The 18253-nt window shown below is 34.6% G+C and overlaps 1 protein-coding gene across 1 annotated transcript in view; it reads right to left on the bottom strand.

The window, feature by feature from the left end:
- Positions 1-355: 355 nt before the first annotated feature.
- LOC149836999 (villin-3-like) overlaps positions 356-18253 on the bottom strand; it is a 35721-nt gene continuing 17823 nt past the window's right edge. The window contains exons 6-23 of the mRNA XM_090005737.1: positions 17994-18171; positions 17780-17912; positions 16752-16911; positions 16507-16657; positions 16336-16436; positions 15962-16120; positions 15433-15501; positions 15288-15356; positions 14997-15134; positions 13077-13205; positions 12794-12941; positions 12630-12640; positions 12397-12537; positions 12192-12317; positions 11039-11104; positions 2274-2526; positions 1053-1285; positions 356-865 (exon numbers count right to left, since the gene is read on the bottom strand). Of these exons, the coding sequence (XP_089861863.1) occupies positions 752-865; positions 1053-1285; positions 2274-2526; positions 11039-11104; positions 12192-12317; positions 12397-12537; positions 12630-12640; positions 12794-12941; positions 13077-13205; positions 14997-15134; positions 15288-15356; positions 15433-15501; positions 15962-16120; positions 16336-16436; positions 16507-16657; positions 16752-16911; positions 17780-17912; positions 17994-18171 (2379 nt within the window). The 3' untranslated portion in view covers positions 356-751. The remainder of the gene's footprint in view (positions 866-1052; positions 1286-2273; positions 2527-11038; positions 11105-12191; positions 12318-12396; positions 12538-12629; positions 12641-12793; positions 12942-13076; positions 13206-14996; positions 15135-15287; positions 15357-15432; positions 15502-15961; positions 16121-16335; positions 16437-16506; positions 16658-16751; positions 16912-17779; positions 17913-17993; positions 18172-18253) is intronic.

Raw genomic sequence — 18253 nt, forward strand, 5'->3', positions numbered from 1 at the left:
AAGGACATCCACCCAAGTATCGAACTCAACCTCTTCCAACTTGAAAGCCTTAGGCCAACCCATCTAACCAGGCATGCAAAGCCCTTGTGGCGATTCTTTTGTTCACTAATAATACAAACAAAGGCCATATCCATCTTATGTTCCACAGCTGCCGAGAGATTCCGGGGCCGAATGAGGTAGCTGGATGGTTGGGGCAAAACTATCATAACAGAGGGGTCTCAGATTCTAATCCCACGGGGTTATCCCCCAGCTTTCTTATCAGGTGTAACCACCGAGAGATTCCAAAGTAGGGAAGGTACACATATGAGAGAAAGGCATAGATCTACCGGGGAAACAAAATGAATAGGCAAATCAACAGACAACAAAATTAATCTGAATTACTACAGCAGCAAGTATCCATACCTCACTGTAACACAAGTAGCTAACAAATTTTTACTCCCTTTACACAAGGTCAGACACATCTCCCAACCTATGCAACACACTAAGGAGACTCAACAAGCAAAGAGGAGCAGCAACATCAAAGAATGCTCTTTTTCAAAATAAAAGAATGGGCAGCTACCTTCTCAAACCATGACATACATACATGACCTAAAGGCTAAAACCATGCTAATAATCTGACAGCCATCAAGCTGAGGGTAATAATGAAGCTATGTTGCCATCTTCGCTCCAAAGGACACCAACACCACCAAAAACCTCTCACATGCAAAAATTATTGGCAAAAATAACATCCATTCATTCTCTGTACGACTAATTAGAAGAGATCCACCTTCTTCTTTTGTAAGTCTTGCTTCCATTTTGGCTGTTGATAAAAAGCTTCCTTCGCCATGCCAAGGACTGACTCAAACTCTGCGTCCGACAGATAAGACTGCAAATTTGAGCAAAAAATACATAAAAAAGGTGGATCCCAATTATTATCAGGTTGAGCAAACCATTATGAGACTAGGTTCAAACAAATCTTGGATAACATTAAAACACTAAATGGTCCAATGAAGACTGCTTTCAAGCAAAAGATTTTGAACCCTACATGCATTATATAGTGCAACTTAACTAACCTCTCTTCTTTTATAGTCAATTCCACTAACAGGGTTGGTTGACTTTGTATTAAGACGTTCGTAGCTGAAAATGCTGCCGCTGTTTCCGTTCTCATCCAACAGAGCTTCTTGTTTCTCCGCTGCATCTTCGTTGTTGATTTCAGAAAGAGATGCAGTTGTTTCTGCAGTCTCCTTGGCATTTGTCACTTCTTCTTGATCTTCAGCTTTAGGACTTTCATTTGGAGTCTTGTCATCTGCAGTTTTATTGCAACTTAGCTTAGAAAATATTAAAAAAATAATGCATACCAGAAAATGCAATTCAACATATTGGAAAATGATAGACAGCAGCAATATTTCAACACATTTGAATATGAGAATCATCAGGGCAAGCTTCAGAGAATGTTGATAGCCAGAATGGAACCCAAAATTGAAGTCCTATAATCTAAAATTGCAAAGAAAAAGGTATTTTTGGAACCGCTACAAAGCTGAACGTGATCTGGGAGAAAAAACTTCATATATTACAAGTGGCAGCAAAAAGCAGGATCTTCATCGCTAACTGGCAGGTGGGTCAGGTATTTCAAGATGAAAAGACATATTTTATAGTTTATACACACCACAAGGCCAGCAACATTTTCAAAAACTCTTGTTCGGGTAGGATTATTTGATATGCACAAAGAAGATGAACATATTTTATACGGCAGCAGGTAATAATTTTTTTTATTCTCTTGCCGATAACATTGACTCTGTTTTAGGCTAAAGAAGGGGCACCACACCACAAATAAGCAGCCTGGAAAAGAACACACTTTCATTCATTTGTTCTCAATTGTCCGGGCAAATTAGAAGCTACTGTTTCTTTTCCAATATCTTTTTTCTTTTTTCCTTATCAACCTAACTAGTCAAGATAGCCTGAGTTTATGCTTGGACTTTGCTTGACATGTTAGTTTGGTCAAGTTGAAAATGTTCAATACACCTTGGCCTGAATTTCCCAGAAAAATTGAAAAAAAAAAACAAGGACAGTATGAGAAATGTATGCCCACTCACCAAGATAGACAAGATATTTCTCACAATTGCCAATAGATAAAAAGATGGTAATGTAACTTCATTCACAAACAATACTTCCAAGTGATTATCAAAATAAATTTGAACACTTCTATTGTTGACGAAGCTAGAAATTAGACACTTTTAAGTTCACTGACTGAAGAAAAACAACAAAAAAAATAGAAGAATTGTTCAACTGATTACCAGGCGGAGTAACATCATGTGAAGAAGTCCTGAAACGGGGTGGAGTAGCTTCAGAAGATGCCTTTTGTTCAGCAGTAAGAACTGATGATAGTGCAGCTACGGCAGCTGCCCTTTGAGAACCCTGTCCCGAAGAGTAACTAGCACGTTGAGCAGATGAGCCTTTGGTGCCACTAGATGGATTAAATGTGGAAGATAATGCAGCCAAAGCAGAGGCCCTTTGTGTTGGGCCTCCTTGATTAGCACTGTCGGCTTTCTGCAAACAAGGGAGAAACTTATCAAGTCTAACAATGGTTGTACAACAACAGGAAACGGCATAAGCACATCCTTCTCCCATTAAAAGCTGATAAGAAATTTTAAGTCAATCAACCATTCAAAAGAAGATAATTGAGCCAAGTCATCCTCAGTAGTTATGGAGAAAAAAAAGTTATTCTCAGTAGCAATGACTACAATTTAACATCTAAATAGATGTTGAACTAACAGAATTATTTCTGTTCGAAATAAGGAGTCCAGATTATTCAGAATAGGAAAAAAGGTCATGATAATGTTGATTCCCAGTGATTATAAGTCATAAAATACAAGAGGAGATCCATATAACATAAGGAATAAAAAATAGAATGGGAAAATACTTCAGAATACTGGGGAGAAAAAGGAGCAACATGGAAAATAATTAAAAGACAAAAGAGTTTAATGGGGAAGCCCAAAATCATGGACAACTAGCAGGACCAAAGCTAAATTTGCTACTTAATTCAGCTATAAGAGGGACCTTTAGAGTAATGCTATTCATTCTCATGTATTCTGTGTATGTGCTAAAAGAAATCACTCTCCCTTTGGATGCCCCTACCCCAGTACTCTGATCTCTTAACTATTTTACCACCACACTGACTAGAATCAACCTTTTTGACATCGTCCCCTTCTTGTTAACCTTCTCTACCAGGTTATACCTTGCCTACTCTCCAGTCATAAAGCAATCCCCCCTCACAGCTCCCTTCATCAGTTCATTCATAGTCGGCAAACCCGTGACTCGGACTCAGATTGCCAGACCGCTGACTCACGGGTCAGCGGGTCAACCAGGTAACTCGGATGGGTTAGGACCTAAAATTTTTTAGTGTTTTTTTAATTATACTTTATTTTTTAAATATTGAATATAACACTGTTTTCTACAATGTCAATGCAAATAATCAAACTCCAAGCAGCAAATTAACTAAATCAAAGCATCAAAGAATAGAAACTACAAAATATTTGCATAAAAAAAGGTTCATAGTTGCACATACATAAGAACAACAATGAAATGAAACAAGTAAAAAATGAACAAGTAAACTAGTAATTGTTAAAAATGTAAATATATATATTATGCACATACATAAATGTACATATATATATAACTAGGTTTAGTAACTAGGTTAGTTTTTAGGTTAGTCTTTTTGGTTAAAAGCCAACTAGTCAACTTTGTTGAGTAGTCAACATTCAAACCAAAGAGACATTGGGAGAGGCCCAACGGCTCTATTTTGTGGCTTGTGTATGTTCTTTTGATGCTTTGATGGAACTCTTCGAGTGTCCACTTTGTTGATTTGGTGAACATCTTCAGAGGACCTTGTTTCCTTCCAGTAATCACTACCTTTCTAAGTTCTAAATCATAAAATGCAATTAATGCATAACATAATAGAATAAACTAATAAAGAAGCATACCTGAAATTTTAAATTTTCAAATTTCAACCAGTTGCAAGCATCATTTTGTAATATTTTGACACTAATAGAAACTATAAAATGGACAAACTAAAAATTATAGGAAACCCCACACTGCACACACTGTTGGGTTTTTTTCACCATTTTGTGTATCATGTTTGTGTGTGTAGTGTGGACTGTGGACAACAAAATAAACCCCCAATAGTATGCATCGTGCACATCACAATATAGGGAAAGTATGAAAACCCATCAGTCTGGACAAAAAAAATCTATGGACCCCAAGGCCGCAAAGAGAGAGTGAGGGCTTCACTTTAATGAGAGAGAGAGAAAAGGGCCTTATCTCACCTCGCAAAGAGAGAGAGAGGGCTTCCTTGGCTCGCCTCGCAGAGAGAGAGGGCCTCCTCGGCTCACCTTGCAAAGAAAGAGAGAGAGCCTCCTCGGCTCACCTTGCAAAGAAAGAGAGAGAGAGGGCCTCCTCTGCTTGCCTCGCAAAGAGAGAGAGAGAGAGAGAGAGAGAGAGAGTAGCTGCTGATGATGGACGGTGGTTGCCGGCAGTAGTCGGTGGTCGCCTAGGATTCAAGAAGGGGTCAAGAGAGAACGAGAAGGGTCGATTGTTGACCCTTCTCAGAAAAAAAATTCTTTATAGATTAAAATTGGTTCATATCAAAACGAACTAGTAAAAAACCCGATTCGACTCGGCGAATCAGGACTGAACCATCTCGTGGCATCTCAGTCCTGAACCGGCAACTTGCCGATTCAAGCTTGATCCTGGCTAAAACAAGATTGGGCTGAATCGGCAGTCCAGTTAGTGGGTGATCCGATCCGACTCGGGCAATTCCCGAGTTGGATCGCCGTGTTTGCCAATTATGAGTTCATCAAAGGAACTGTGCCAATAACAAATGCAGTCTAAAGATGATATGCAAGCAATAGGAGAAAATGCATAAGTTGAAACTTGAAATAAGGCCGCTAAGGGCAAAGAGCACAAGTACAAACCCAATAAAGGGCAATACACAAGCCACTAGAGGGAAAATACAAGTGTCAAAACACACTTACAATAGCCACTAATGTGAACTACATATTGTAGTTCTTGTTTGGTGCCTGGTTGTTGTGATTGTTCCTCTTTCTTTTGTGTAGTAATTACAGCTTGGAGGTTGGTGAGTATGAAGGACTATTGGGCTGAGCCTAGCGAGGATGTTAGGGCCTTGAGACAGACGATTGGAAGGATTGATGTACATAAAAGAGGTGGTTCTGAAAAAATCAGAAATGATAGGAGCCTCATTCGTTGTTTTAATTGTAAAAAGCTTGGTCACATAAAGAAATCATGTCCTATGTTGGAAGAAAAGAAGTATGGGTCCCTCATAGCTCCTTTTTTTGGACAAGCTAAAAAGCCCAAGGATACTTTACCCCTTGTATCCAATGTTCATTGTATTCCTTCTGCAGGAAGCTTTTCAGATTCTGCATCTACTGCCCAATCAAACACTTTAGAAAAGATTCAGTAGCTTCTAGTTCAGATTGATGTTTCAGCTTCTTCTTTTACTTTGTATACCTCTTTTTGTACTGCTTTTTTTGGTTCTTCCAGTAGATCCTCAAGCTGGTCAATAGACTAGGGTGCATCATATCATATGACTGCATAAGAGTATTCTAACCAATTGTCATCTTTGCAGTAGCTCATTTCACACTACAAATGGATCCTCTATGCAAGTTTCCAAAGTTAGATCCATCACTCTCACCTCTTGTCCTAGGAGCAACTTGAATATCTCTCAAGTTTTTCATGTCCCTTCTTTATCTATGAATATTATTGTTGTTGGCCAAATTACTAAACATAATTGTAATGTATATTTTCTCTTATGTGTTGTATTGTGCAAGATCAACTTTCAGAAAGGAGAATTGGGATTGGCCGTAGAAGAGGGGACTTGTATTACATAGATTCATTAGAATTGAGTTCTCAAAAGAGGACCCGAGATGGCTTAGGAGCAACAATTTTATGAGTTTATGTTGTAGTATCAACGACTTCGTTATATTTCAAGTTGTAAACTCCAATATTTTGTTTCTTATGCTTAACTTTGGTGGGTCTAAAGTCTTTGTTTCAAATCATGTGGAGGAGTGTGAGAGTTGTAGGCTAGCAAAGAGTCATGTTTTGCCCTTTAGATCTAGGAAGGCAAATGAAGATAGAGCCTTTGATCTTATTCATTCAGATGTTTGGGGTCCCTCACCAGTTTTATCGAAGGGTGGTTATGCCTATTTTGTCACTTTTATTGATGATTATACATGATTTACTTGGATTTGCTTTATGAAGAACAAAAGTGAGCTATTTGAGATCTTTAAGAAGTTTTGTGCTATGGTTGAGACCCAATTTTCTGCTAAGGTCAGAATCTTTCATTCAAATTCAGAGGGAGAATATATTAGTTATGTATTTCAAAATTTCTTACAAGAGAAAGGAATTGTTCTAAAAAAATCATGTCTATATATACCTGAGCAGAATGGAGTCGCAGAGCGAAAGAATAAACACATTTTGGAAACTACCAGGGCACTTTTGTTTCTAGTTGTGTGCCTAAGATCTACTGGGTTGAGGTTGTGTGTATGGCAATCTATCAGATTAATTACATGTCATCTAGAGTTCTTAAAGGTATCTCTCCCTATCAAAAGTTGTATGGTGTTGCACCAAAATTACAAATTGTTGAGAATATTTTGTTGCACTTGTTTTGTTTTGTTACCTGAGCACTATAGAGATACATTTTCTCCTCGGGCTATGAAATGTTGCATTTTGGATTTTTCTAATACACAAAAAGGTTATAAATGTTATGATCCGGTTGGAAAGAAGATTTGGGTCTTTAGACATGTGGTCTTTCGTGAGCATACATCATATTTTTCTCAACTTAAGGATAAGAAGGAGAATGAGGTTGATTTTATTTTTTGGCGTCATGTCTAGTAGAAGAAAGTGTTGATAGGAATGCTAACATTCAACCTGAGTCTCAAACTCCTGATAATAGGTTTGGCCAAACCTATGACAGAAGACAAGTGGGTGTCATAAGTGTACCTTTTATAGATCGAATTGAGCAAGAAGAAGTTGAGATTTTAGAGGCCAATTTTGATTCTCTTCTAGTTGATTCTGAGCACACAATTCAAGATCCTACACCTTCCTCTCCTATTCAGGTACGGCTTAATTCTTAAATTTTTGTTCCCCTTACTCGTTTTGTTTCTTATGAATCCTTTTCTCTTAAACATCATGCATTCTTGGCTTTGATTCACTTTTATGTTGAGTCTAACTCTTATGCAAAAGTAGCTTATATGGTTGAAGAGTTGAATGCTTTGGAGAGAATCCGCGCTTGGGATCCTCTGAAACTCCCATATGGAAAGAATATAGTGATATGTAAATGGATTTACAAGATTAAGTCCAAGGCAGATGGATCCATTGAAAGCAGTGTTATCAAAAACACACCTTGAGGCACAAAAGGCGCGGCCCTCTGTGCCTTAAAGCGCAAGCCTGAGGCGCAAAAAAATAAATATAAATATATATATATATATATATATATATATATATATATATATATTTTTTTTTTTTTTTTACAACAATATTTCTTAGACATGATCAACAAGATTTTTGTAGTTTAATCTCATATATTTTCTAGTTATTTCAGTTAGGTAATCAGTTTCTTAGTATATTACTATATTTTAACTTTTTTTGGTTAATCTCGTATATTTTTCAGTTATTTTAGTTATGTAATTAGTTTCTTAATATATTTTAACTTTTGTTGGTTAACTCATATATTTTTCAGTTATGTAATCAGCTTTTTAGTTACTTTTATATGTTAATCTCATATTTGTTAGAATAATCTCATATATTTTAACTTTTGTAGGTTAATCTCATATATTTTCCAGTTATTTCAGTTATGTAATCAATTTCTTAGCATATTTCAACTTTTGTTGGTTAATCTCATATATTTTCCAGTTATGTAATCAGTTTTTATTACCTTTATATGTTAATCTCATATTTTTTAGAATAATCTCATATATTTTAACTTTTGTAGGTTAATCTCATATATTTTCCAGTTATTTCAGTTATGTAATCAGTTTCTTAGTATATTTTAACTTTTTTTGGTTAATCTCATATATTTTCCAATTATGTAATCAGGTTTTTAGTTACTTTTATATGTTAATCTCATATTTTTTAGAATAATCTCATATATTTTAACTTTTGTTGGTTAATCTCATATATTTTCCAGTTATATAATCAGTTTCTTAGTATATTTTATCTTTTGTTGGTTAATCTCATATATTTTCCAATTACGTAATCATTTTTTTAGTTACTTTTATATGTTAATCTCATATATTTTAACTTTTGTAGGTTAATCTCATATATTTTTCAGTTATTTCAATTATGTACTCAGTTTCTTAGTATATTTTAACTTTTGTTGGTTAATCTCATATATTTTTCAGTTGTGTAATCAGTTTTTTAGTTACTTTTATATGTTAATCTCATATTTTTTAGAATAATCTCATATATTTTAACTTTTGTTGGTTAATCTCATATATTTTCCAGTTATGTAATCGATTTCTTAGTATATTTTATCTTTTGTTGGTTAATCTCATATATTTTACAGTTATGTAATCGTTTTTTAGTTACTTTTATATGTTAATCTCATATTTTTTAGAATAATCTCATATATTTTAACTTTTGTAGGTCAATCTCATATATTTTCCAGTTATTTTAGTTATGTAATCAGTTTCTTAGTATATTTTAACTTTTTTTGGTTAATCTCATATATTTTCCAGTTATGTAATCAGTTTTTAGTTACTTTTATATGTTAATCTCATATTTTTTAGTACTTATTTGAGATTTTCTATTTCTTATTGGTTGTTATTTCATCAATAAAGCATTTCTTTATTTATTTATATTTTTAGATATTTTTTATAAATTTTTTAAAGTTTTCAAAAAAATATTTGAGGCTTATGCTTTATGCCTCGAGGCTTACGCTCGCCTCGGTTTTGGGTGGAGCGCCTCGCTACGCCTCAACGCTTTTTACAACACTGATTGAAAGATACAAAGCAAGGTTGGTGGCAAAGGGTTATAGTAAGCAATTTTAGATTGACTTTGCTAAAACATTTGCACTTGTGGCTTGTATGACTACTATAAAAACTCTGCTTGTGGTTGCCTCAGTGAAACAATGAAATTTGTAGCAATTAGACGTGAAAAATGCCTTTTTGAATGGAGATCTGAATGAGGTGTATATATGGACTACCATAAGGGTATTCAAATTCGTAAAGTAGAGTTTCCAGATTTAGAAGAGCTTTATATGAACTTAAACAAGCACCTTAGGCTTGGTTTGGAAAGTTCAGTTCAGTTGTTAAGTCTCTTGGTTTTGAGCAGAGCTACTATGATCCAGCATATTGCTTTTATGATATGATCATTACGGATGATCATGTACAAAAGGTGGATGATACCAAGAAAAAGTTAGCTAACATCTTTGAAATGAAAGACCTAGGAAATTTAAAATATTTCCTTCATCTGGAAGTTGCATACTCGAAGAGATGACTTTATTTGTCTCAGCATAAGTATGCAACTGATCTTGTTGTAAAGGCGAGGCTAGCAGATGATTCTAAAAAGATTATTTCTCCTATAAAAACAAATATAAAATTAAGGGCTTCAAATGGAATAGAACTAAAGGATCCGGTTGTGTATAGTATATAGGTAGTTAGTTGGGAGTTTGATTTACTTGACCATATCTAGGTCAAATATCACCTATGATGTTCATGGAGTCAGACAACTTATGAGTTCTCCTAGATCAGTTTATCTTGTTGTGGTACTTCGGATCATTAGATATGTGAGAGACACTATACATTATGAGATGTTGGTCTCTTCATCCTCCTTCGCAGATCTTAAGAGTCTTTTGTAATGCAGATTTTGGAGGCTCTACCCGGGACCGTCTCTCTACTACTGGATTTTGTATTTTTCTTGGAAGATCTTTAATCTCTTGGAAAAACAATAAGCAACAAAAAGTTGCATTATGCATAGCTGAAGCATAATATAGGGCTATGGCTTAAGTTACAATTGAAATTGTTTGGATTAGGTAACTATTAGGAGAATTAGGAGTTCCTATTTGTGGAAGGACCTCCTTGTATTGTGACAATATAAAAACCATTCATATTGCAAAGAATCCAAAGTTTCATCAAAGGACTAAGCATATTGAGATAAATTGTCACTTTACTAAGAGATCCTAGGAAGATGGAGTTATCTCTCTTGAGCATGTGAGCTCTAAGGATAAAATTGCAGACGTGTTCACTAAGAGTCTTACTCCCTTACATTTTAGTTCATTCCTTTCCAAACTTGGGATGATTCCTTTTACATCATCTCAAGTTTAAGACTTGTGTATCATATGTATGACTATCTTGAGTGCTACCCCTTTATTGTATGTGTACATTTCATTCTTTCTAAGGGTATTCTTGTATTCTTATACATTTTCAATTAGTGTAAAGTCAACAGTTTTTGTCTTGTAGTGAGGTAGAGGGGATGTCACCCATATATTGTTGTAATTCTCACATTTTAGAAAAAATGAAGTTTCCTTTTGTGCTTCTTCTCAACCTCTCTCTTCTAGAGTTCATCTTCTTGCTTTGATAGTTCTCAACAGATAAATAAAAAAGAATATAATATATATTATCTAATATATAATACATGTATATTACACAATATACATATAAAATACAAAATATATATTTGTCCTAAAATACATTCTAAAAAAGAAAATAATATATATATATAATACACTGCATAACAATATATATTTAACAGAAAATGTAGAGGAAAAAACAAAATGTAAAAGGTTTAAGAATCAACAGAATGGAAGCAGAAAATGCAAACTATAGTTCAGGTTCAGGGTGTAGCATAATGATGTTGTGAGCAGATGAAGATATTATGAGGTTAGTACCTGAATCATTATATGAATATACCATATAAGAATATGATGGATTTCAAAAGAGCAACAAACAATAGATCAGGAGGTATATACATGCATCTATACATGTGCCTGTATGTGTGTATCAATTTAGGTCCTCAAAAGTGAAGAAGAACATGAATATGGCTTTACCTCTGTGGCATGGAATGGTGCTCCCAACAGTGTCAGAAGCTTTTTCTGAAACGAATTTCCCGAAACCTGCAGTATAACCTAAAACTTAGGCAGATGACTGAATAACTAAACTACACATGAAAGCGCGCATGCACACATGAACTCATATATTTGCATGTGTTTCTGGAGAGAAAGAACAGGGATGGATTTTATTAAATAAATAATAATGCCATATGATAAGAGTTACAAGGTATTATCCATGAATTTATTTTATTTTTTTAGAGAAAAAAATATTCAAGAATCTCCAAAGGGAAGAAATAGCAACTAATACTTAATACACCCAACAACCAGCCTAGCTACCATTATCCTGTCCAATCGTTGTACAATGTCCTGACTTAATAGTGCCTGATTTCAAAAGACATCCCTTTAACCTTTAAAAAGTATATCCAGTTTTGGGGTTTCCAAAAACTCCAAATGGATCCATCTCATGAATTTTGAAACACCTTGTAATGAAAAAATAAATTAATAAAACAATCTCATGAACAATGGGTTAAAAACCAATTGCTCACGTGGAACTTCAGAATTTAATACCATGATACATGGATGAGAACCTAGGAAAATACAATATCTGAATATTGGCTAGAAAATGCTTCATAACAATACTAAATGTTTAAATGGAATAATATATGGGCATAAATATGAGAAACAAAAAAGTGTGAGAAGGGATACAATAAAAGCCAAAAGAAAGTGCATTTCTGCAGGTAGATTTAATTTGTAGGCTATAATCCTTTTATGTATAAGTGTGAAGGAACTTATGAGGAAAGAAGAAAAAGAAAAAGGTTCCATGGGCATAAGATTCTATTATACATTTCAGATCAAGGATAGGGTAGCTTGAAGAAAAGAATAATTACTAAAAGACAGGTATTATTCAACAAGACATGGTTCTTTTCCCCTCCTTTTAGATTACCGCATCCCCATTTTGATAACTCAGAAGTCCACAAACTAAATCACCAAGAACCAAGCCAATGCATTAGAAAAGGATTTTTTTTATATAAGCCTCCTAGTTAACTACTTTTAGAATATTTTTTATATATTTGTAAAACATAATAGAACAAGATGATGTGCATCTTTTTACAGTAGACCAGCGAAACAAAAAAAGAGAATAAACATTTACATTAGCTTTAGCATAATCCCATGAGAAGTATGTTGTAAAGAAAGATGGCTCGTTCCCTTCTGTGACTTTGTAAAGTGGCACATCTAAAGGTAACCCTTCATAAGCAGTTGCTAGCTCTAGATACTTCTGAAAAGATTTCACAACATATTAGCAAACATCATATAATGACACTACATCTTAATCAATGGATATTTTGTAACAACACCTCGCCAATTTCAAAAGCCTTCTGCTTTTCTGAAGGCTCTACAGATTGCCCAACCCAAACAAAGACCTCAGCATGAGTGTCAAGTATCATTGTATCCTCCGTCAACAGATCATCTTGGGAGAAGTTATAAACCTCTGAGGCCTTCAATTAGTAGAAAATATAAATGATAAGAACATCCTCTACACAAGATCTAAAGTATTTTTAGATAAAAAATTATACAATAAAAGTCTCACCTCCATCTTTCCTGAAATAAAAATAAAACAAAAAAAAAGTTAGTCCTAAATGTTTAATAACCTTGTCATGAAAATAGACAAAGATAAGAAAAAAAAATAAAGCTAGCAAGCAGAGAAGAAAATTTTCATATTAAAAAAGGAAACATTTCAGAAGCAGCAACTACCTTTATTAAAAGAAAATTCATACAAGCGAGGATGTCTAACAATCTCCTGTGTGGTTTTCTTGCTTGTATAGCTCTGCTTGCCTCCAAGAAGAGACCAGAAAGCAGATGTCTCAGTTCCTTCTTTTGCATGCTTCAAAGTCACCCCTGGCTGAAAGTAAAGGGTTAAAAATAAGGTTGTATGACAATGGGTAGATTCAATTGGTGAGATATTAAATATTTTTCAAACCAGAAAATTGACAAGAACTCTTAAAGTGTAAAAGAATTACATCGATCGAGAACACACCTTCAGGAACTCGGCAATTTTCACAGCTAACTGTTGCTGTTCATTAGTGCTTCCATTTCCATGCCAAGTAAAAATTGAAGATCCTGATTGCAGCACAAAACAATCCGTGGTGCTCAAAGATGAAGCTACCTGATCATAGAATAGCAAATTGATGAGCAGAATTCACTACTAATATATTCAATGTTAACACACCAGATATACAGTTTCATCATGCAAACAGGCAATAAGATATGCATATAAGATGTTGCATCACCCAAAATACCAATCATATAACAATTGAAAGATCATGTTCACAAATGAAACAGTGTATTATCAGACAATGGATACCAATATAATAAATCTTGCTCTCAAGAAAATATTGGGGAAGAAAAAACTCATGCTATATTGAAAATTGTGTTTTCTCAAAAAGATATAGGAAAACGTCAGCATATATAAAACATAGAAGTATTACTCATATATATATATAGTATAAAAGTATTAAAAAGTTTTATCACATATATCATGAGAAAAATATTTCAAAATAAGTGGCATTTTGAAATTATCACATTTTTTCTGGATATATATCAGCTTCCGAAAATATCGCTGATATATGTAATGCAGGCGCAAACAATAATGCCATGAGGGCCTCAAGTGTACCAGGTACACAAAACTAAAACTAGACTGGTGGATGCATATCATAATGCTTAGGAGTTAATTACATGAGGAACAAGCATGCGAGGTCTTAATTGCTGCAGCATGCACGTCATATACGTTATCATTCATTTAGACAGAAATGGAACCTTTATACATTGTCCATTGTTCAATAGAGTACTATTACAATTGTAATATCTTGTTATCATGCTTTATGTGAATAATAATTGTTTCATAATGAATGCAACAAACCACAAACACATTGATGCATGCCATCCACCACTGATGAGTGTATTCTCATGAATTTCAAGCTGCATGAATCCTTGCTTAGCAATGTATCCCACACAGGCTCAGGCTTTGCAAGGACCCAACTACAAGAAGGTCCATATCAGGTCCATACATTGGTAGAAGTTATGTGTACACGGCATCATCTAACTGCATTTTTACCAAATAATGTCAGGCTTTGTATTTTTTTTTTGTATTTATTCTGATAATAAGAACGTTATCGCAATATGATTGGGTTGACCACAACATTGAGAAGTACACTCAATTCATTATAAAAAAGAGTAAAGATCAAGATATTGAACTTTGTTACATGAGAGGGACACATTCCCTGGAGGCTGTAGCTCTTGTAGTTTGTATAATTTGATATATTTCAAAAATCAAGAACTCTAAAGCTCACCATCATTTCATTCACATACCACCCTTGCACAAGTGATGTACTAATCAAACTGATGCTTAATTCTGTGTTCTCCCTCAATAATAATTATCATGTGAGACTTGTACAAGCAAGGACCCATACTAATGTCTATTGCCAAATTAGTCAAATGCATGCAATCATGCATACAGTTTGTCTTATAGAATCCATGTTCCCAACAAGAACCGACTTTCAACACTTCTTAATCATTCTTAATGAATTTTCCTTATTTCAAAAAGAAATTCTTATTATTCTACTCATTCATCATATACTTACAATATAATATACTAGTTAAATCAGGCATTTCATCCAATGGTTTCTTCAGACCATTACGTGGTGAATCCAAGAAACAAAAATAGGCATCAGGCAAGCTGCACTCTTGCCTTCAGTTTCTTTTGGGACTTTTAGTCACTTCCCTGTGATTGAAGGTTCATTGCATCTGTTTTTATCTCATCAGATTACTTCCACCCAGCTGCTTCTAGTGCAACTGCTTGTGCACCATAAGGTGCAATACATTGACAAAAACAATCTCAACCAAATTTCAATTACAAGTTGCTAAGCATTTCTCAGAATATGATAAAGTAGGTACATACCGCATCAACTTGAATTGCTTTATTGTTATGCTCCAACACACCAGAAATTCGTATTAGTGCAACACTTTCAGCAGCATATGTTTCATCACTCAAGCCTTTATCTGCAATGAACTTCTTGTAGCCAGAACTGAGCCCACCCTACACATAAGAAAGATGATGTTGTTATACAATCACAACAAGAAACTCTTTGGAATATCTCAAATAAACTTCAGTTCTAAAGGAACACAGCTGCATAGACATTGGAAGTAAAATGTGCATGAAATTAGAAACTAGAATCTGCAAGAAAATAACCTTCAAGATAACCATAGGCTGAAAGAGTGCAATAAACTGTGGTGGTTCTTTTCCTTGAAATATGCGTCCCTGTAGGAAGCTGGGTAGTTAAATATATTGGATGTCATGAATGTTTTGAGTATTCCACAATTCAACTAAATCATACCTGAACAGGTCTTCCTTTCAAAGAGCTTGCCATTGTATTTGCCAATCCAGTTGCAGTCACCTGGTCCTCCTGCAAACATAGCCAAATGTTCAATTCATTAATTGTCTTGTGAGAAGTGAAACAAGATTCAACTCATAAATCAAGTCCAAAAGGGCCAATAAAAACACAATGGAATGCCTTTACATGATCAAAAAGGAAGAAAGAAGCATAAAGTCCTGCTGAATAAGACATGAAAATTATTTTAAGCATAACCATAATATTAAAAAGATTTGCAAATGCAATCCTATGGTATTTCAACTAGCATATCTCTTGGAAAGAAACAAGCCAAGGAAAAGTTCATCTTCTGGATCTACAAACTCTCCACTTTTCAACCTGTCAATTTCATAAATCATATCGCACATGCTATGGGACTGTAACAGAAATTGGAAGCAGAAGTGAATGTTTATATAATAGAGATTACATTCAAGTTTTACCACCATTTAAAACCCTCATTAACAATACAATAAATAGATAAAGCAAAACAATTTACCTGAATGCTGTCCTTTCCAATCCAACAGCACAAAAGGTATTCTTCCTTTTTGTCACCAGAGTGGTAGCTATAAAGAACAATGTAACAATCACCACCGTAAAATTTGCCAATCTCCTCTTTTGGAATTACTGTTTTGGCATTGTCATTTATCCTCCAAACCTGAAACACAATAGCAATGTCATAATCTCATTCACAAAGAACCTCAAAAGCAACTGCATAATCATGAGCTCATGCACCTAGTAGACCAATGAAAAAATTGGAAACTCTATTCAATCAAATATGAGTAGATAGTATCAAATAATGAAAATAATATGGCACTTGAAAGACAAAGACTGATGAAGTGAAATTAAAAGAATAAATGATGACACTAAGACCTCAATTTTTCCACCCTTCTCAAGCAACGGAGGGACTTCCTCATTTGCAGCAGCTGCCTTTGCCACACCCTTAACATCAACTCCCTGCTGCTTCAATAATGCTAAAAGAATCCAGCCCAAAATTAACTTCCATGATGCAAAAATTTACCAAGAAAAATCATTCATTCCTACCAGCTATTTTTCCTCTTCCATCCTCAGAACTTGTAGTGCTTGGTCCCATTGACCATGATTCAAAATTTGATTTGAATTCATGTGGCTCAAATCCTTGATTAACCCGAATTACATGTGTAGTCTTCGGTCGTTTTTGGCTGGCGATGAATTCCTGAATAGTTAAACAAACTTTTTAGTGAAGCTAATAATGTGGGCTATGAAATAAATATATAGTTTGCAGATGGGATGAGACTATATAACAATACCTCAGCAGCTAAGCTTGCAACTTTTCTTTCTTCAAGTTGTGTTACTCGCCCTACCCAAATATATATATCTGCTCCACAGTCCAGTAGATAACACTGATTGTTTTCAAGCATTGTTTTAGACAATGCACCTTCAACAAGCTTTACCTGACCATCAGAAATACTACACAAGGCAACGGTCGTAACTTACCCAGAAGAGAAATATGATCCAAAAAATAACTGTAGATGGCATCTAGATGCCTTTTTTATGCAACATAATTCATGACAAGTGTCATCATCTTGTGTTCCTATTTTTTGGTTTTGTTCAAGATCATTGATTAATTCTTGTAAAAAATTGAATGCCTTAATTGGTGTTAGATAAAAGGTCCCAACCTTCAGTTGAAGGTAGGTTTAACAAGTGCAATGCTCAAGGACCTCAAAGCAACACTATATTTGAAGTAACAGCTAAAGGTGGCTAAGACATATCTCAAGCATATAAAATCTTATGTGAATTACGAGTCATTGAGAGAACTTTCCTTGATGTTGACAAGTTGCATAGTATTCATCCTATCATATATATCAAGAATTTTTGGCCCACATTTAGAATCAATCACCCATCTTAAGATATACATAGCCCGAGTCATTTCATTTCGAATTCCACAATGGCCTGAGTCATTTTCTAAAAGGTTCCACCAATCTACCTTTACTATGCAAGTGTACATACATATGCACACAAATCAAAAGTAATGAAGAATGCAAGACTGTATGATTTAACTTCCATGATTAGGCTAACTGCAGTTTACGTTTCTCATGTTTACATCATATGCATGAATTAAAGATGATGCACCTCATATCTTGGCTTGTTATCATGACAAAATTCCCACATTGGACTTACTCCAACATGTACACGTGTGCACACACACACACTGGCATATTACAATCTCAAAAAGCATTCACATGCAATAACTGATTATACACATTTAATCAACATATGTTTCAGTTTTTTAAATAATAATTTTGAAATGCATTGACATATGAAAGTAATGAAGTACCTATGGAGCTTTCCCGGTGTAGTCACTAGAATATAATCATCTTCACTAGTAACTTTCCTACTAATTGGCGCAAAGCCACCAAACAAAACCCAAAATTCACCAGAGTCTCCCTCAGCTTGTAGCTTTCCATCATCTGCCATAGTCAATGATAGAGAAATTAATAGATCATACTTTATCCAGAAAATATATAAGCCACCAAGACCGATTCACTCACCAACAATTGCAACATCACACTTTCCTTCATGGTACTTATCCTTAAAGTATTGGATTACTTCCAAAGCCTTGGCTCTTTCTTGAATACTGGAGTTTGCTCCATTAAATTGATAGATTTTATTTTCAGTGTCTAGGATAAACACATCATCATGATTTAGTGAGGAACGAGCGAAGGGTACCTGCAAGAACATCCGGGACAAAAATTTGATTCTGCAAAGTTAAAAAATATGCATATGATTCCATAAAGTTTTAGAGTGCACA

This window comes from Nuphar pumila, chromosome 5 (genome assembly GCF_984573655.1).
Source record: "Nuphar pumila chromosome 5, dmNupPumi1.hap1.1, whole genome shotgun sequence".
In the NCBI taxonomy this organism is placed as follows: Eukaryota; Viridiplantae; Streptophyta; class Magnoliopsida; order Nymphaeales; family Nymphaeaceae; genus Nuphar; species Nuphar pumila.